General features: G+C 40.7%; 1 protein-coding gene across 3 annotated transcripts; it reads right to left on the reverse strand.

The window, feature by feature from the left end:
- Positions 1-1,976: 1,976 nt before the first annotated feature.
- VPS37A (VPS37A subunit of ESCRT-I) lies at positions 1,977-20,595 on the reverse strand. Of its 3 annotated transcripts, none has more exons than XM_075752077.1 (12): positions 20,318-20,595; positions 16,366-16,440; positions 15,453-15,567; positions 14,417-14,517; positions 13,278-13,494; positions 12,159-12,229; positions 9,408-9,535; positions 9,262-9,320; positions 9,102-9,170; positions 6,989-7,132; positions 6,181-6,261; positions 1,977-5,961 (listed from the first exon to the last, which is right to left on the reverse strand). In XM_075752077.1, the coding sequence occupies exons 1-11, from the start codon at positions 20,443-20,445 to the stop codon at positions 6,181-6,183; spliced, it is 1,188 nt and encodes a 395-aa protein (XP_075608192.1). In that variant the 5' UTR covers positions 20,446-20,595; the 3' UTR covers positions 1,977-5,961. The 3 variants fall into 3 exon arrangements, with proteins under 3 accessions (XP_075608192.1, XP_075608193.1, XP_075608194.1); XM_075752078.1 differs by lacking the exon at positions 20,318-20,595 and adding an exon at positions 20,131-20,149; XM_075752079.1 differs by lacking the exon at positions 20,318-20,595 and adding an exon at positions 18,563-18,581.

Consider the following 20,595-nt stretch of genomic DNA (forward strand, 5'->3'; position numbering starts at 1 on the left):
AACTCCTCCCCCCACCCCTCCCATCTTCCCGGGCTCAACTTCACTCCTGGCTTCAACCTCCGCCCCCCTCAGCAGCACAGGGGGACGGGGAGGGGGGGTTACAGCCAGTTCATCACACGGTGTCTCTGCCGCTTCTTCATCCTCAGGGGGAGGACTCCTCTCATCGTTCCCCTGCTCCAGCATGGAGTCCCTCCCACGGGAGACAGTCCTTCATGACCTCCTCCAACATGAGCCTCTCCCACGGGCTACAGTCCTTCACAAACTGCTCCAGCGTGGGCCTCTCCCACAGAGCGCAGACCTTCAGGAGCAAACTGCTCCAGCGTGGGGTCCCCCACAGGGTCACAAGTCCTGCCAGCAAACCTGCCCTGGCGTAGGCTCCTCTCTCCGTAGGTCCACAGGTCCTGCCAGGAGCTTGCTCCAGTGTGGGCTTCCCACGGGCCACAGCCTCCTTCAGGTGCCTCCACCTGCTCCGGCATGGGGCCCTCCACAGGCTGCAGGTGGAATCTCTACACCCCCTCATCCTTCCTCCATGGGCTGCAGGGGGACAGCCTGCTTCACCATGGTCTTCACCACGGGCTGCAGGGGGATCTCTGCTCCGGCGCCTGGAGCACCTCCTGCCCCTCCTTCTGCACTGGCCTTGGTGTCTGCAGAGTTTCTTACATCTTCTCCCTCCTCTCTCCAGTTGCAAAAGCTCTAACTGCTTTTTCCTTCTTAAATATGTTATCCCAGAGGCGCTGATTGGCTTGGCCTTGGCCAGCAGCGGGTCCATCTTGGAGCCGGCTGGCATTGGCTCTGTCAGACACAGGGGAAGCTTCTAGCAGCTTCTCACAGAAGCCACCCCTGTAGCCCCCCCACTACCAAAACCTTGCCACACAAACCCAACACAATGAAATACGTTTGATAACACAAACTAATAACAATTAAACCCCAGCAACAACACGGAGGTAGCCTTTGCAATAAAGATAAGCATTTCGTCACTGTTGACCAGCTAACTTGATGCTTTTATGTGGGCACTGCCCTGATCGTCACACAGAGTCCTTAAGTTTCTCACAAAGAGCACAGTGGAGGCAAAGGACTGCTTCTGCGCGTAGGCTGAAGGTTGAGTGTAACTTTTAGGTTGGCTGGTCACCCTTATGCTCTGTAGTGCGGAGACAGGCAAATCCCATGGTGATTGAAAAATCCTCCAAGGACAGGTAAGTCACTGACAAGTCATTTAGGAAGGGAGGAACACATGGTGGGGGAAGTTAAAACTAGGTCAACTTAGCACAGTACTAAGACTAGTGACAAATCTGCCAAAGGTTTAGGGCCAAGCAAACCCTGAAACATTGCTGGGAACGTTGCCAGAGTGGGGCAATGAAAAAGGTAAAATAAGCATTCAGCTTTACTTAGGTTATTTAAATTGCCAGTAAAGCACCTGGAGCCAGCAAAGCACCTGGAGCCAGCAAAGCAAAGCATGTGAAATCTTAAAATTTAGTGGTCTTTTAACAGAAATCATTCTGGAAAGAAGCTAATGAAACCTTATAGGTCCACCAGAATCTTTCTGACTGAATTCAGGCAAGTACCCATTTTTAAGTCTGCTGGTTGCCAAGGTTAATTGGCAGCTTAATTCATTCTGTTTCCAAAGACTAAAGAACACAGTTCTTTATGTTAAGGTATTCCCTTATTATTGATATACAAGCTTTCTTTGTAGCTTATTACTACATATAAATTTGATGTCTACAGGTATCCAACCCAAACAAGGCATTTATAAAAGCAGTTGTCAGAGATGGGATATGGGTTTTCAAAGCCCATTTTAGTGAAGGTGGCTCTAAGAATTACTGCTGTTGAAAGGGTTCAACAGGAAAAGCTCAAGTTAACTACACACAAAAATTTAACGTTTGTCCTCGAGTAGCTCACTGCATCTGCTTCTAACACAAGTCTGTATCCACCCAAAAAGTCCTGCAATGCCCAATTACATTAGACAATTACAAGGTATATTAAAAATTCCAAAGCCTTTATTTGTAGTTTAACACATTACAGTATTTACTGTTCAGAATAATGTACCCAGTAAGTCTGCAATAACTGACTTTTAACTTTGTTGCCAGAGTTTTACCTGAAGGTCTCTTAAACCTCTCTTTCAGAAAAATTTATCCTAGTCTTTGAAGGGAGTAGTAAGAACTCGGACAGAAACAAGACTAGAAGATTGCTAACTTCCACATTTGGTCAAGGTCCAAAGTGGCAAAGTTCAGGAGTACGTATAGAGCAAACAACAGAACTATAGCAGATCATTAGATACTGCTTACAACTAACATTGTAATATTGTAGTCTCTTGCTTGTAGTGGTGGCTAGCATAGTTGTACATACACAATAATCCCCGTCTTTCAGAAAGGCTAGCATGTCAAATACACCGTGAAATCTAGGAAAACTCTTCTGTAAGCCCCAGCAGGATGTACCATTACCACCAGTTGTATACAAGATGACCCTAAAATGAAACCTACTTGATTTCAGACATATATCTTAAAATTTCTCTGGTCTGCAATAGCAGACAATTGCTATATGGAGAATTCAGTTCTGGGTTTCAGTAGTCACTTAGGGAGGAACAAGAGGCCTAAACTCAGCTACAGAAAAAAATTAGCAGTAAGATCAGATATTAAAATTAGGCAATCCTCAGATTCAATTAGCAGTTACAATATAGAATGTACCCTCACCCTCACCCCCACCCCAAACTACTGCAACACCAGAGACAAGCCACCTCCTTACTCTTGTATTTCTTGCTCATTTATTTCACTTTTCCACTTGGTAGAACACCTCAGCATGAGCATGATGTTGTGCAAGGCTCTCCAGAGACAAGTCACTGTATGTAGCCTATTATTCCGGATTGCTTAAGAGTTCACTTGACACATTTCGAAAGATTTTAGAATATGCATCTAACAGCAGCTGCCATTTTCTTAAACTTCATAAAGAATTGTTTAAAGCTGTATTTACACCTACATGCCACATTGCAGCAAAGTAAGGCAAGGAATGCACTTAGCAGTGAACTACCAGCGTGCTAGAAGCCAAAAAACCTAACTCTGACAGAGTGTTATCAGTGTTCTACTAAGTTTTCTGGTGAAAGTATGAAGATTAACTGTAAGGAAAAATGTTCCCATTGGCACAACCAGTGTAGGACTAAAAGAAAAGATAAGAAAAGAAAAGAAAGAAGAAACCCAACCCCCACCCAAAAAAAACCCCCAAAAACACCCAAGACAAAAAAAACCCCAGCAGCAGGTCTGCTTGTCCTTTAAAGGCCAGAAACAGGCTGGCCATTCCTGCTTGTGACAGGATACCTGTAGCTAAGCCAGTACATCACTGTTGAATACAGAGACTTCTGTGCTTTTCTAGAGGATGGGTTTGTGACTGCAGAAGGGGCTAGGAAAAAATAGGGGAAAAATCCTAAGAACAGGAACTATGATATGAGAGAGAGAATAGAAAGGGAGAAAAGATTAAGACCTTAAACTTTCATATGCCTCAATAAGAAACACTGTACTAAGAACTTGCATCAAACAGTGACATTTTCTTCTGGACTCTCCTCCACTGCCATCAGGACTCCATGGAGAAGTGCTGAATTTGTAAATTTGCTGACAAAAATAAGAGGAAAAGCTGAAGTGCCGAGAACTCATACTAGTTTGGGAAGCAAGTCCCCTGAAGGTGACCTAGCTAGAGAGTTCAGTCACAGTAAAGCACCATAATACACAACATAACATTCAACAGGAGGAGGCAGATGAGAACACAAACGTGTCATTCTACGCCATTATAAAATGTATAAAGAAGATACTAACCCAACTCAGGAAAAGCACGTTTGGTCACCTATTCCTTTCTCTGCTTACAAGAAACAGCAACAAAAATCCAGCCCTGTACAGAATTGTGTCTTTAAGACTGTTAGCTAGATACTCAGAAAAAGATCCAAAACAACTTGTAGGCTGAGCACAAAAATGTTATCTTGGAGTTTGCCAAGAAGGTTAACACTGATGACATAAATCTAACTTCTCCAGAGCTGCAGAAATCACACTACTTGGGAGGCCCAAGTCCAGAATCACTTGGAAACCTACACGATCTCCTTTTTCGTTAGGGCTTTAGTTAGCACATTAGCAGAAGTGCTATGTCAATATACAAGCAGTATTATGCACAGTCAGTAGAAATGTTTTTTTGGAAGAAAATTATTGCTTAACCATGGCACATACAACCTGTTTATTTTTTCAGGCACCTAAGTATCTTCTTTGATTTGGACCATAGTTCTACTTTCTTGGGACATCTAGTGTCAGAATTTGGACTAGCTTTACAAAGAAAAACCCCATCAAGTATCAGTGAATAGTTTAAGCTACTCCCTTTCAGGGTACGACAAACAACCACAGTACTGTAAAGTATGACAGGGCTGAGACTAAAGCCCCATTTGAAGATTCACTAGCCTGTGAAACAGACTTCTTACGTGATTTTCCTAACTCCAAATTTACTCACTTCTCCAATTCAGAAGAAATACTTTACTACATTTTGCTAGAAGAGCATCAAGTTTAGGACTGACTGAAGATTAGCGATACAGATAAGTACTCGCTTGGACTGACGTGGTTTATTTTGAGACTTGAATCTGTGATGTTCTGTGAACCTATCTAGGTAACACAGTGTCTCGGTTAAGAGGTTTATCTCCAGACTGCTTCCTGACAAGAAAGAAGCACAATTCCTAACACATTACTTAATCAGTGCTTTATCTTACTTAACTCTCAGAACTGTACAATTCCTTCTGTTCTTCTGCAACTTAACTGTCTCCATGAAAACCTAATGCACTGACAAGGTTAAGAAAAATACTGTATCTTATTGCAAGAGAGAACATATATACATGTATTTAGGGGTTGTATTTTTCTCCTATAGAATACTGCACTTGGCCCTATCCATTCTCACCAGATATAACCCCATCCTAAAAAAAGTCAGCTCACCAGAGGCAAGACTCAGTGATTGAAGGGCAGAATTCAGTCTCACTTCCAAATACTATCACTGGCCTTAACATAACACACTATACAACTCCAGCCAAATTAGTTTCTTTGTTCCTTAAAATTAGGAAAAAATAACTGCTACTTCACAAAGAGCTTCAAAACTAGTTTTTGTAAAGTGCTTTTGAGTTCCTCAGATGATGAACATAGTCATATTGCATAAAACAGAAACTGGGAGGTGACCTGATTATTTTTCCTTTAAGTAAGAATAAATATGAAAATAAAATTGTTAGATGAAAATTGTGTTTAATTACAGTGGTAGATACCAAGCCACTCCTGAAATTGAGTGTATCAGTGCTACTGAGCAATACACCAAATCTACGCAGAGATCATTTACTCTATTTTGATTCCAGTATAATTTCTTCCAACACATCCTTTGCTTAACCCAAATCTACTTACCCAAAACACAATACAGGCTATACTTAGTTTTGTATTATTACTTAAAAGTAAAAAACATGTTCTTAAACATTTTGGCTTCAAGAAAAGACAGCTCGTGAATCCAGTGACAGTCTCAAATTATGAACTTCTTCAGTTTCCAATGTCCTATCACCACTGATCTCAAACTCTTCCACAGATCAAGCCGAATCTATGTTTAAAGTTCAAAATACAAAAGATACGAATTATGTTTTTATAAAAATGTAAAAAGCTAGTCAAAATTACATGTTTAGATATTTAATCTCTGAAGAATGGAGTATAGCAGCAGGAACTTAAATATAATAAGAACTATCAACAATAAATACAAGAAATTAGTGCAAAGATTGCAATAGAAGGATTCTTGAGTACAATGAGAATATAAAGAGACATTCTAATTTGTACAAAAACCATCCCAACTCTGTATACAATCTCTTCTATAAATACAACCATATAAGATGAAATGCTTATTTGCAAATAATAGTTATTAAAAAGTGTGCTTTATTGGGTTTTTCACTCAATCTCTTGGCAGGTGTAGTTCGCAGGAATTCTGTAAAGACAAATTTCCATAATTAGATATTTTAACTCCTCCAAAAGTCATGTTTTAAATACAACTAACAACAGATGCAGTACATACTTGATTTCCGTAGAAAGCATTACTAGAACACTAAGCATTGCAAGAAATCCATTTGCAGTTAGCAATTTGTAAGTGTGTGACAATGAGGGAAACAGTAAAAAGTTCTCCATAAATAGTAAAACAGCAGTTTACCTATAGCGGAGCATGAAATTGGCTGTGCATTGCTATTGCCTGTTGAAGTTTTTCCTCTTTGGCTCGTCTACAGTGGCAGAGCTACAACACAAGACATAGGAAGAGTGAATTCTGAACAGAATTTTTTAAAATGCGTGCTACAGTTTCTCTTTAACGATTTAGCTACTTCATGGGCTCTTTACAAAAGGAAAACCGTGTGAACCACCTCCCTTCCAAGCTTCAGGCTGAACGGCTGTCTCTACTGATAACGTTATTCCATCCACAACTGCTTACAAGAGAAAAGAATTGTTTCCTGTGTTATGAAATGCATTTATCAGGCATCTTTAAAGAAAGGTACACTATCTGCTAAGTTGCTCTTGTCACAGCATGAGCAAGAATGGTGGTTTTTGAACCTCAGTTACTTATTTGGTAATAGCCATCAACAGAATAATTAGTTTAATTGATAAATTAAACATTAGGGTTGCTTAATATAACATCATTCTATGTCAACTGACAAATTTAAAATTGTCCATGTGGCTATCTTCTCTATATCTGTAGAGGATATAGAAGAAAGTGGCACAAAAATACCTGCAACAACACACAACTAGGGTCTAATGCAAGGCAATCTTTGTACTGCCGCCTTAAAAATATGTGCCATCAGAATGCCGATTATATTCTAAACAGACTGAAGGCACTTAGGGATATAGTTTTCTTCTGTTGGAGCTTACTAAAGCACTGTTCTGTATCACAGGACTGCTCAACTCAGTCTTAAATTTATTCACTATGTGTTTTATATCTCTCAGATTAGAATGATTTCGGTATTACATACTGTTCTCTTTTCCATGAAACTACTAAGAAAGTCATCTATTTCTGTTTTGCCTTCCAAGAAGTCCTCTGCAATAGTGTCAGATTCCTCTTCAGCTTCATGAGCAGCTACTTTAAGTCTGGCTTGCAGAGCACTTGGACTGCAACTCTAAAAAAATAGAAACTCCTATGTAATATTAAACTGTGCATCGAAACCTACATTTCCAAGAAGACAGATAGATAAATGACTATATAAATACGGAATATGTGAATAGAGCATTATTATCACATAAAAGCCTAAGTGACCAGGTGAAGTTTCATCTTCAAGAAGCAGCATAGCTTGTTAAACTAGAAAGGATTCAATGTGAGAAAAGAATTGTTAGTTTAGATCTTGATTCACAATCATTCTCACAAGTGCATAAAGCTTTTCAACTTTTATGCTACATCGCAGAAAGCATCAGCTTGGAATCTGACAGGTTCTCGGGTGCATGATTTCTAAGTAGAACTAGCGTTTCAAGTGTCTTCAATTAAAAGGGTCTACTTTTGAAACTCAGTAGTGAACCTGAGAAGTATAAGAAGATAAAAAAGCACTTACTGTTCAGCTTTTAAATACCCCTGTGGAGAGGAAGACAGGAAAGGAAAAAGCACCTATTCAAGAAGTAGATGGGCTGCTAATCTAAACCAGTATACTCATTCTTCTGTTCTTATAAACCTCAAACCTTATTTCTGTTTATTGCATATAATTTCATTACTTTTCCTCTAATATGTTTGGGCAGTTAATCAGAACGTGATTCACGTCTTCAGGAGGAGTCTGTACAGAGCCAGAACTGCAAAATTAAGTTATTTTAGATGCTTGTACTACCCTTCATCTATCCCATGAAAAATATTTTACTTACATACTGTAGAACTGCAATGTAATCAGAAATTTCCTGTTAAATTAATCTTGTGCAAAATAAGGAGAGTTTGCTCTAATAAAAAATGACAACAATTCACCCACAGTACAAGTAAAGAGACTTGTCTGGAACTTTGAAGGAGAGATAACAGGAGATACGAGGTAGTGCACAATGAACAATACATGAAGACAGAGCAGAGGTGGAAAAACAGCACAAAAATCCAGCTGCAGCTCCCCAGCTCTCAGCCTCCTAATCATTATAAAATTGAATCAGGAAATCTAACTTAGAAAAAAAAAAACATAGCAGTGGGGTACTATGTCCTGTTCTTAAGTGGTTTCTTAGAGAAATAGAAAGTTTCTCAATGTCAACCACCTCTGCCCACTTTAAAGCCAACTCATATCACACAGAAACGAGGCATTGGGAGTCAGATTACTCTGATTTTCAAGTGAGGAAACATTTAATTCATTTAGATCACCTATGAAATCATTCAGTTTGCTGTCTCAACTTTTTGCTTGTTATTTCATATTTTGTTAATTTTTGGGCATTTTGAAATTCAGGTACTGTGCATGATACTTTGATAGACTGTTGTATTCTCAGGTGACAAGTCTTGCAAATAATGATTTCAGTGCAAAAATTGTTTTGTCAGGAGTTACATCTTCTAATACATGTCCTGGTAAACATACTGAGAAATTATTCTCCTTCCCCAGATTGCTTTCTGAAGTAACAACTTTACCCTGTTCACACTTCGGAATGCGTGAAGTTTGACAGCACATATAACGTGTTGCCCAAAGCAAGCATACTCAGTCAATCTCAGAATTTAAGTTTCTAAAGCAATGGTTTTAAGCATTTTCATCTGGCAGTTTTTTTACAAGCTCATTATGTTAAATGAGTACCATGAATTAAACAAGCCTTCTTTAAAAATCATTCTATTCTTAAAACTGGCTTGACCCAGGACTGTACTTAAGAACAGCTCTAAATACTCATCACACTCCCTTCTTCCAACTTTGCTTCTATTGTAGCGTTACAAAAACACAACACCCAACCAAAAAATATAGTAGTGCAATTGTAACACTATTTTGCTTTCAAACTGCTACTTCATCTCATTTTATTTCATACTTGATAAGAATCTATTTCATATAAAATTAGAGTTTAACCAGAAGAATATTCTTTATGGATGAAGAAACAAACCAATTCTTCAGTTTTATTGAAGTACTCTTAAAGGACAATGTCATATAAAGATTATACCTCACTAAGTTCATGCTGTCTTTGCATCTTTTTTTCAAAGGCTGCTTTCATCTGTGTGAGTTGCTCATACTGGAAGGAAGAAGAAAAAGAACATTTTCCTGCTGAAAAAACCAGAATATTACAACTCATATTTCTGAGAAAGATTTTATTGTTCACTTACTTTATCCAACACGGTCTGTCTTTTTGCCTCGAGACTAGGCTCCAGCAACAAGTTTTTTTCTGTAAAATAAAGTCACTATTACTACTTTTTTTAAAGGATTTGGTTCGCAGAACACAGCCACAGATGCTAATGTTTCGACATCTTACTTGCCAGCTCTTCAATGCTTTTCACTAACTCATCTCTATCAGTAATGACTTGCTTCAGTTGTGGTAGAGTCACAAACTGTTCCAGTAACACTTCCTCTTGCTCGTTCATGTTGGTCAGCTGTGATATACTATATTTAAATAGAAAGAAAGCAGATTTAAAGCTAACAGCAAACATTACATGTAGAGTTACTCAATTTTGCCAAAAGTAAAAAAATTTGAGGCATTTATTGGGACTTTACAGATACATGATACTTGATAACAACTTATTTTTCCCCCTTCTCCTGGATTGAGGGCTCTACTATCTGCAGCAGTGAGCTTACAAAGCAGTGTGTTAAAAAGTATCTAATTTCAAGCCTTACTTCCTATAAAGTGTTTTTTAATGCTACTATAGTGACCTTGGCCTGCTATCAGACACCCACCCAGCTGCTCTCTCAGCCCCTCTCCTCAACAGGATATAAGAGAAAAGCTTGTGGGTCAAGATAAAGACAGGGAGATCACTTACCAATTATAATCACAGGCAACACGCACTCAACTTGGGAAAAATTAATTTGATTTATTGCCAATTATAGTAAAAGTTGGAAGGTAAGAAAGAAAGAAAAAGACTAGAACACCAGGCTCAACTTCACTCCTTCATTCCCAACTCGTCTACCTCCTCCTGCCCCAAGCAGCACAAGGGGGAGGGAATTGTAGGTGTCACAGTCAGTCCGTAACAGTTCGTCTCTGCTGCTCCTTCCTCCTCACACTTCTTCCCTGCTACACCATGGGTCCCTCTCCACAGGCTGCAGTTCCTCGCAGCAGGGGCTACTCCAGTGTGGGGCCCTCCATGGACTGCAGTGTGGATAGCTGGTCCAACACAGTCCTTTCCATGGGCTACAGGGAAATACCTGTTCTACTGTGGTCTCTTCCAAAACTTCCATGGGCTGCAGATGAATATCTACTCTGGCACTTGGAGCACCTCCCCCCTCTTCTTCTCTGACCTTGGTGTTCACAGGACTCTCGCACTTTTCCACCCCTCCCCTCAATCCTCACTGCCTCTGCAGCAAATGCGTTTGCATTAAAATGTGTTTTCACAGAGGTACCACCTAATTCACTGATCGACTCAGCTGTCCTGCAGTGGGTCTGCTGCCAAGCTGGCTGTGCCTGCCACAGGGCAGTCCCTGGCCCCTTCTCAAAAAGGCCACTCATGCTACCAAAACCTTGCCACCTACACACAATAAAGCTACTCAGAACAGCTGCAATACCATTTGTGATTTAACTCAACTACCACCAGAAGAATCATGGAATTTCAATCTGGCTTCTTGGAAGGACCAAACTTGACTAGAAGGTTTTGTTTAAACAAACAAATGACACTTCCCCCCAAACCCTTAACTTTCTGCTATGTAATAAGGATGCTGCTAGAACTTACAGCTGATTTAGCCAAATTAAATAGGCTCTTAGAAAGGTGTCAAGGGAAACAAAACAAAAAACCCAACCCAGAAGTCCTTCTTGCCAGAGGTCTTTTCCTTTTCGAAAGGACAGAATTTTCAATCACTAAACTGTGACACCACCATAAAGATGTGAGATCAGAAAGAAACCAATCTCCTAAGACCCTTTCAGAATTAATAGCTAATTTGTAATCTATTCAATCCCAGATAACTGATCATAGAATCACAGAATGGTTTGGGTTGGAAGGGACCTCAAAGAGCATCTAGTTCCAAACCCCCTGCCATGGGCAGGGACACCCTCCACTAGACCAGGTTGCCCAAAGCCCCATCCAACCTGGTCTTGAACACTTCCAGGCAGGGGTCATCTACAACCTCTCTGGGCAACCTGTTCCAGTGCCTCACCACCCTCACAGCAAAGTGTTTTTTCTAATCTAACCTAAACCTAATCTAATCTAAATCTACCCTCTTTCATCCTAAAGCCATTACCCTTTGTCCTATCACTCCATGCCCCTGTAAACAGTCCCTCTTCAGCCTTCTTGTAGGCCCCCTTCAGGTACTGGAAGGCTGCTATAAGGTATCCCTGGAGAGGAGGAGGCTCTGTTCTCCTGGCTGAACAACCCCAACTCCCTCAGCCTGCCTTCAAAGGAGAGGTGTTCCAGCCCTCTGATCAGCTTCATGGCACTCCTCTGACCTAGGAGGCTGCCTCATTAGCTCTGAGCAAATTGCTGGGAACAATAACTGATACAATTTTTTTTAATTGTGATATGATTTTGATGAAAATACTTGTGTAATTTGTGTATGAAGTGTTTAGATGTGGAAGTGATTTGCACTGGGACAGCTGGCACATTTACCACCTGGATTTATCTAACCCAATCCCTCTGTACACGCTGAGCTGCTCACAAAGTAGTCCATTGTTTACCCTGCGCTGCAGTCCTTTTGAATTTAAGAGAATGTAGTTTGTAAATGAGTCACAAGTCCATTTCCCTGTCCCCTTTCCTCCTTCACAAGTTACACTTACTGTATTAGTAAAAATTAAGTCCCTGGCAAGACCTCAGAAGCAGCAGAACACTGACAGTTAGGAAAAGTGAAAGTAAATGCTTTTTTTTTCCTGGTGTTGAATCCTAAAGTACTGCTCCTGCTGAGAAAACCCTAAACAAACAGCATATTTGAATACAAGGCTGGCTTACTTTCTGACTCTACAATTTTGGTAAGTGGTAGTTCTATTTATAATTTCTACAAAAACTCTTCAGCGATGCATACTGACTTCTGACAAAAATCAGATACAGACCAGCAGTGATTGCCTTTTAATGACTATGGGAAAATTTACCTTAGTTCTGCGAGTTCTGGAAATGTATCAGGAACATCAGGCATCTTGTAAGTCAGTCCATTCTGGCCAACCTAAACGGAAGTTCAGAAATGCTTAGTAGATTTTTGAAGAACAATTTCTTGATATTTAACCTGATTAATCCAAAACTGGAGATGAATATTTGCCAGCAACAAAAAAAGTAGGAAAAACAGTAAGAAGCAGTAGCACTAGTCTCTGAATAGAAAAATACCTCAACTCAACCATGGCAACAAAATACTTGGGGCATGTCCGACGAGTCAATTTTGGAGGAAAATAATCCTGTCATGCTATGTCCTCCATTTGACAACAGTTGGATGACCCAGGAAACACACAGAATTATAACTCAGGGAAGTGAAAACAGAGAAAGAGATTGACATTTTGATCTCTTTCACGTGTTTTTTAAAACTATAATCCCTTGGGGAAAAAAGTTTTTAGACAAGGAAAAAAGTCTGTCTTCATAGAATGTAGAAATTTTAAATTCCACAAAGCCAGAAAAGCGTCTTCCAAGACTAAGAAAGCTTTTTTTTCCTAAACACAAGATTTGATGAAAGCCTGAACATTTAGATATAAAGTTTTTGGAGGACATTCACAAAAATCCTTCCAGAGTGCATCAGTGAGAGGGAGTTTGTAAGTACACACATACAAGATCTGTGAAGAGAAGCTATTTTAAGCATGAAAACAAGAAATAAATACCTTACACATCAAGGCTTGAAACTGCGCACTGTTCTCACCTGACAGGTTCTGGGCAGGAAATCCCATATAGAGAAAAGGATCTCATTTTCTATGGCTGGAGAAACAGTCCCGGCTGCACTATGGGGGACTGCAGCTCCAAAAAACCCAAAAGTATAGTCACAGATATTTAGCATAATACTAGTTTCACTGAAACTCAGAAAGACAAACTTGTTGGTCTGACTTCAAGTTTGTTCTAAAAAACTTTTCATCAAAGCCAGAATGACAGTTTCATTTTCTTAGCACCAGCAAAACAACGAAGTGCAGTCACTCAGACTGTTCCCTTGAGTTTTGTGGCAGTGCCCTGTGTGCCCTTGAGGGAACCTGTACCCAGTGTCTGATAGCTCAAGCAGCAAAACTCAGCGCACAGACCTGAAGCACTGCTTCTGCTGTCGGAACAGGTAATGGCAGATCAGCAATCAAGCCGTAAGAGGGAGCAGCAGGCTTGTCTGTAGTGTAGCTTGAAGGAACTGATTCAGCAACTGGCACGGCTGCCATTGTTCTATTTGTTTCTTGAGGTGGGTATGGAGGAAGAAATGGAAACCCCTGAGGAGCATAAGGAGGCATTCCAGCTGGTTTGTTGAAAAGGCTAAAAGCAAACAAACACACACAACCATAAGCAACCATCTGCTTACAGATTTCTTATCATTTGAATTATATCATTACTGGACCACATACAAGACCTAAGATTGAATCTTTAAATGACCATAAACTTTGCATTTTCTGTTCTCAGTTACTTCCAATGTAACAAGTCTACTTTATGCCTTATACTGCAACATATATAAAACTCCATTAAACTATATTCTTGTAGAGCAGCCAAATACACAGTCGTACTCTTCATTATAAGAAAACTACCCAAAAAATTATGAGACCGTAAATTTAAGTTGTTTCCATCTAAAAGTCCTGAGAAATGCATCTGTGTCATACATTAGTTCTTATTTACGGTATAGCATTTAACAGCTTGGGCAACACTCACATAGTTACTTCTAACTAACATGAATGATTTTTTTTTCAAATTCTCAACTGCAGCTGCATCTAAATCCAGTGACATTGTCAGCCATGAGTTGTACTGATAAAGCTGTAATGTCTGAGACCACTTTTGCATTTTTAATACATTTATTTAAATTGTACAATTTGTGTTGCAGTTGTGCAACAGAAGCTGCCTCTCAGCCTGGGAGATTACAAACAGAATACAAAGAAACACAACTGCTCAGATCATGTTCTACAGCAAATTCAAGATTTCATCTGATAATGTAAACATTTATTCTTTTTCAAGAAAACAGAAGCACAGCATGTTGACGGAGTAACTCCAAGGAAATCTAGTGTTTCTTCCCAAAACAATCATGCCATCAAAGATGCACCTGAAACTGTGCAAGGGTAGGGAATCTATGTCTCCCAATACATCCACTACATTATTCCTGTTCCTGCCCTCCCAATACTTGTTTTCATCTCTTTTTTAAAAATGTAAGTTAATACACATAGTTCCATTCATCATGTTTATAGATACTTACTATGGAAATGATGTTGAGCTAGAGGCCAGAACTGGAGGATTCTTCCAAAACTCATCCAGTAAACTTTGAACAATTTTTCCAAGATCTGAGTGCATTGTAAACTGGTAAAAACAAAAAACACACAATGCAGAAGAAAAATTATGCCTAGAATCCAATAGTTCCAAAATGTGGTGAACTTGACCGTTTATTATACCCACATGGCAGTGCTGGAAGCTATTTCAAAGTCACATGAGCTAATGTAAACTGTGTCTACATAAGCTCCAAATAAAGTGATAAAGCCACCCAGAACTGAACAGAAACTAAAAGTCTTTTGTATATTCCATTATCAATGGAGAATCAATCAAGTTACCTTAGTTACCAAGTTACATTTGGGAAAACAAAGAAAGGGAAAAAAAAAAATCAAGATTTGAGACAAAAAGCATTAATGGCATTCCAAAAAAGATATAACCTCCCCCTCAACCCTACCCCAAAAAACTAGACATCCTTGTTGGCAAAGAAAAAAAAAAAACACAAACCAACAAAAACCCAAAAAACCACCAAAACAAAGAGGAAAAAATAACCCCAAAGAGGAAAAAAAACAAAAAACAACAAAGACAAAAAAAAAAAGCAGCATATTAAAATCCAAATATGACAGCTAAAACCTTGACATCTTTCTAATAGGATTAGGGTAGAAAGAACTACGTTACAAAACAGTCTTAAAGCATCCTTCTCCCTTTTTTGGAATACATTGTAGAGAAACAAGAACTGTGCTATCGGTACTAACAAGAAGAGTGATAGGAACTTTCTAAGTCATCATAACTTAAAATAGTTTTAGATATATGGAATACTCAACTCAGTAACGGTAGTAGCAAAAGAATAAACAGTAGTAAACTGAACGCTACTGAATTTTTGTTTTCAGATCCCTCAAAATACATTTTGAGAGGGATCAGGATCTTTACTAGTCTTTTTTACCGGATGTATTAGCAATAATCTAGTGTGACGTGTATTAAAATTCCTATTAACAGTAGATATATATGAAGCTATAAATTATACATACATTACTTATTAATGGACCGGTCACATATATTCCCTGCTTGTCCATTAAATGATGTCTCACAGGTGGGAAAACACTGATGACTGGTTTTTCCTGAGGAAACTGAGGTGGAAGCAAGCTGCAAATACAACAATAATCATTACTATAGCCACATCCCATGATAAAGTTTGCATAAGAAGGCTTCTTATGCAAAGAAAAAGTACTATTAAATGCATAAATTTAATTTTCTGTGAGAAGAGTTATGGAGAAATACAGAGTGAATGAAGCACACAAAAGGATTATTCAGTTACAAAATTAGAAGTCAGACAGATTAGAATACCAGACTTCCACAGAACTGAAGAGAGTATTTAAGCTGTAGCGTAACAAGAATATTTTCTAATACGAATGTTATTACTACAAAGATAATGCAGTGTAACCTGCAAGAATATCAGGCAAATGATCAGGCATGAGTAATAAAAAACTTGTGAACAGAATACAATCAATATTTGCCAGAGCAAGAGCATCCCCCCAAAGTAAATTCACAGGAAATAGTACAATAAATCACTTAAGTTATGAGCCAGAAGCTTCACTGGGGTAACAGTTAGGAGTTACAGCAGACTAGTAAATTACTCGTTAAGGTTATTTTCAGTAGTAGCGGATTCAAAGTCATCAGAAACCCTTACGCGTTTTCTCCTACTTACCTTCAACTAAAACCACATTGCTTTTAGGAGCTGAGCACAGCAAAATATAGTTTTGCTTTCAGCTGAGTATCTGCATCTTGTACGGAACTAGTTTCACTCATATCACTACAACTACTAATGCAAATCCAGGTTACAGTTCCTGAAATTAGTTATGAGATGGGAGCCATTTATGTTCTATTACTACTTTTTTGAGAACAATTTTAAAGATGTGCATGGAGATACCTCACTCTACTTACATGTTAATATTAATTGTCAAGTTGTTTACAGTGAACGGCAGTCGATATTCCACATCTTTCTGAATTTCTGCAATGCTGCGTAAAGAAGAAATTGTTAGCATCCAATTCATAGTCAATATAACAGCCTGAACTCTAAAAAAAGTAAAACTTTTGTATTTAGTTTAGTTTCGAAAAGCTTTTTAAGAAAAAAATTGAAAATGCTGGAATAAGTTTTACATGCTTCAGAATGCTATACAGAATATTAAGATTAAAGCACAGAATAGTGGATTCCATTTTTAAACTTCATACATGTTCATAAGCAATGGAAATACTGTAGGAGAAATTGTGCTACCCACTAATCTGACAACAATCTCAACTTATTTTTCTCCACTTACTGGCTTAATCTTAATCACCACATCAGTGATTTTTTTTTATATACTGAATTTAACCTGATAAAACATCTACTTTGCCAAGGCATTACACTTCGTTCACAACTAAGTACTGCTCTGCAACACTACCTACAGACCAATATTTAGAACATACATTACACTAGGCCTTCTTCCTTAATAGATGAATTTACTATTTAATAGCAGTTTTTTCCATGCACCAAGTTCCATGCACTTGCACAGATATTTTCAAGCATTATCTGAAGAGCTACTTGCGAGAATGTAAAGCTCTAATCTAGTGACACTCAAGACACAGACGCCCTTTGAAAGCACAGAGTGAAGAAATATCTCTTATGAAATATGGTGAGACTGAATCCAAATTTGTTTCTCCTGTAACAGCTAAGCTACTAAGAAAAATCTTTAAATCAGCTGGACTAATAGGAAGTTAATGTCAATACTCAAAGTACCCTACAACTTGTATGCACAGCAAGGCCTTTTTGAAAGATGGCATCCCAAAGAATGCGGAGGAGGAGGAGTAGAAGACTCAGCTCAGAGGCAGAATTTCCAGACAATATGAACATACCTAAGCTGGGACTGGGAGAGAAAGCAGGGCAGAAAATTAGCTTAATCTTATAATGCCTCCATCAAAACAAACTTAGAAAGCAGACTGATTCCTCTTCCACATATTTTTCCTGCCTGTGCCTGGTTAATAATATTCCTCTCCCTCACCTCTCTGAGGCTCCCTTACAAGGGAGGGAACACAGCTCCAATTGGGAATAATGGCAGCTAGGTGTTCCCAGAAAGTGTCTTTGCACCCAACTTCAGAAATGCCCCTCCATCCATCCCCAGGTACACTCCACACAATTACTTCCTCAAAAACCCCAGAACACATTACCTGCAAATGTATGTTATGTGCAATGCTAGGAGTGTTTTGTATCCCTCCAAAGCATTATCTGCACATAGAATTTTAAACTCTAGTTTTCAGAGCTTAGGGAATAAATAGAGTAAGACACAGACCTAGCACCTTGCTTTTCACAGCCCGACCTTATCCCTCTCACAGACAACTCAGTATCTGCTCTTTCCCTGTGAAATAACATGCTCTTTGAAGAAACTATCAGATGTTTTCAGCATGGGAGAATTCAAATCAGAGTTTAGGGCTCTACTGTGATACACAACACACCAAAATCACCATCTCCTCATTCTTAACTGAAGGATTCTCCCTGGAATGTCTCGTGCACGTTCCTGCCCTGTAATCATCTGTCATGCATTTTAATAGCCTGCTACAAAATCCTTTTGAGAAGGGTATATAATTATGCTCCACTCACGTGCACAACCTATAGGAAGTGGGAAGGGGTACACTGGAAAAACGACACATTCTTAATTTTGGCTAGAAGAGCAGCAGATGTAAGAACACTGTTTTTCAGACACAAAAACTTGATTTCAAGGTCCTAAACTGTGAGATATCCTGAAAAGTAAGGCTAGCTACTTTCCTGAAATTCAGATCATGTGTACCTGGGCTTTTACGACCTAAGACAACACAAAGCAAACTTACCTAACTTAGGTAACTACACCATGCCAAGAATTTTATTTTGAGCATTTCAGTGAGGAGCAGCTGAGATACACATACATGAATGACAAAATATACTTATCAGACAAAATAAACACTAGAATGACATTTATTGAATCATTGCTTAGGAAACAACGCTGTTGCAATGCTTAATGCATATTCCTATCCTACAGATCTGTGCTGCTACAGAGTTCACAAGCAAGCACATCAGTCCCACCCAAAAAGAAACCCTTCCACTTCTGGAAACTTGCACAAGTAGACATACCTTTATAAAAGCACAGAATTTGAGGCATTTGAGGCACTCAGATTTCTTCAGTAATAAGTATCTCTTATGAATACTGTATACTTTGCCAGAATTTACTCCTTCACTTGCCTAATTTTTGGTTTTTTTTACACCTCTCGTCAAGACAGATCAGGTAGGCTAGTTTACGTGGCTGTAAAGCTACATTTGAGCAGCTACCATCTCCCTACCCCTCATCTCCATTCCTGGCGGCAGGGTCCATTCCCTCTCTGCCTATGCTTGAACTGGTGCCTGCACAAACAGGTTGTAAACCAGTTCAGCCAGCTGACTTTGACAAAAACTGATCACCTTTTTTGAGGACTTAACTTGGGCTGAGCTCATCTCCCTGTAAGAGAAAAAAAGGGTAGAAATAAAAGGCTAAGTAGAGGCAGTCCAACAAAAACTTCTAGTTAGGAAAGTTGCTGTGTACCGCAGAGACAGCTCCTCAGAAAACTGAGCTTCTTTCAAAAATATTTGCAAAATTGGCTCTGAACAGATTTAAGCAAGCAGCAATACTTAGCAATACTGTCATACTTATGTTTCCAATGTGATAATTCAAAATATTAGGATAGTGAGCTATCTGCAATTATTCAACTTGAAAATACAATAAGTATCTCTTCCATTCCTACTCTCAGTCTGACATAACAGAAAACATTCTCCTTCCTTTTTCTGGATCATTTTGAAGACATCTATCATTCCACTTCAACAGACATCTTAGGAAGCACAATGAATGCTTATACGTTCACTGAAAATATAACTTGAAATATATGTAGCGGGGGTCTCCTTTTAGAAGATGAACACTTTTAAAAGACTAAAATTTAGGCAAAACTGATTGGCATACTGACAAGCTGAAGTATCTCAGGATAAAGGAAGGTGTTTTGCTGTAAAAAGTGTGGCTGTTGAACAGGAAAAACACACCTGCCTGTAGTGAGCGTGTAAATAAAGCAAGTCACTAAGGGACAGTCAGTTATTAGCAAGTTAGCACTGTACATCAGAAAAATAGTTTATGGAGCCAGCAGGGCTGCTATGCCACTGCTGATAGACCACTGCGACGCATAGCTCCTTTACGCTGTATGTCTTCTTCTTAACTTTTAAAGAACTGCGCTCCTACAACCAGTTTCCAGAAAGAGGGCTTTATTCCGACACACGCAATCCGTACCTCTTTGTAGACTTTAAACCCCATTAAATCATTTAGGTGACTTTCCGGGCCAAGCGGCCGGTGTCACTGGACACGACGATCTGCGCCCGACTACCCGGCCGAGCCGCCCCGACAAACTCCCTGCCGGCGGGGACGGCCCCCCCCCCGCCGCCCCCGCAGCAAATCTTGCTTTTGGTTTCCAAGCGCAACCTCCGCCGCCCGCCCCGGGTTTCTCCCCGCCCCGCGGCCGCTTCCCGCTGTGCTCCGGCCGCGCACCCGCGCCCCGGTCCCGTCCGGCGGGACTCTTCGTCCCCAAAACACCGCGGGGTTTGGCCGGCCCGGGCTACAGCGCCGGCGGCTCGGTTTTCTGTTTACCCGCCCCGCCGGTGGCCGGCGGGACCCAGCCGGGCCTCACCGGGAGGGGACGGGGCGAAATCACGCCGGTGGGTGTGCGTGTGGGGACGCACCCTCCCGCGGCGCGGTCCCGCAGGGGTCCGAGAGGCGCCGGGCCCGAGTCCGGCGACACAGGCCGCCGCCGCCGGCCCCCTCCACCCGCCCGCCGGCCCGGCCCGCCCCCCCTCAGGCCGGCCGCGGCCACTCACGAGGCGTGGGCGCCGCGCAGGGACTCGATCTGCCGCTGCTTCTGCTGCTGGAGGCTGGTGAGGGCGGGCAGCGGCGCGGCGGGCGAGGAGGAGCCGCCGCCCTTGGCGAGGGGGAACAGCCAGCTCATCCTCGCCGCGGCAGCCCCCGGCGGGCGCGGGGGCACCGGCGGCACCGCAGCCCGGCCTCGCTCCCTCACGCATGCGCGCGGCGGCACTGCCGCCCGGGAGCCGACCGGCGGCGCCCCGCCCTCGCGGCGGCACGCAGGTTGCGTCACCGC

Source organism: Balearica regulorum, chromosome 4 (assembly GCF_011004875.1).
Source record: "Balearica regulorum gibbericeps isolate bBalReg1 chromosome 4, bBalReg1.pri, whole genome shotgun sequence".
Classification (NCBI taxonomy): Eukaryota; Metazoa; Chordata; class Aves; order Gruiformes; family Gruidae; genus Balearica; species Balearica regulorum.

What these genes read in the sequence shown, in the direction of transcription:
- VPS37A (XM_075752077.1), bottom strand. Translation starts at nt 20,445, where the DNA reads ATGAGCTGGCTGTTCCCCCTCGCCAAGGGCGGCGGCTCCTCCTCGCCC. An exon ending in CCAGAACTCGCAGAACTAAG is followed by an intron (nt 9,536 to 12,158) that starts GTAAATTTTCCC and finishes ATTTAAATATAG; the next exon opens with TATATCACAGCTGACCAACA. An exon ending in GACAGACCGTGTTGGATAAA is followed by an intron (nt 9,171 to 9,261) that starts GTAAGTGAACAA and finishes TCTTCCTTCCAG; the next exon opens with TATGAGCAACTCACACAGAT.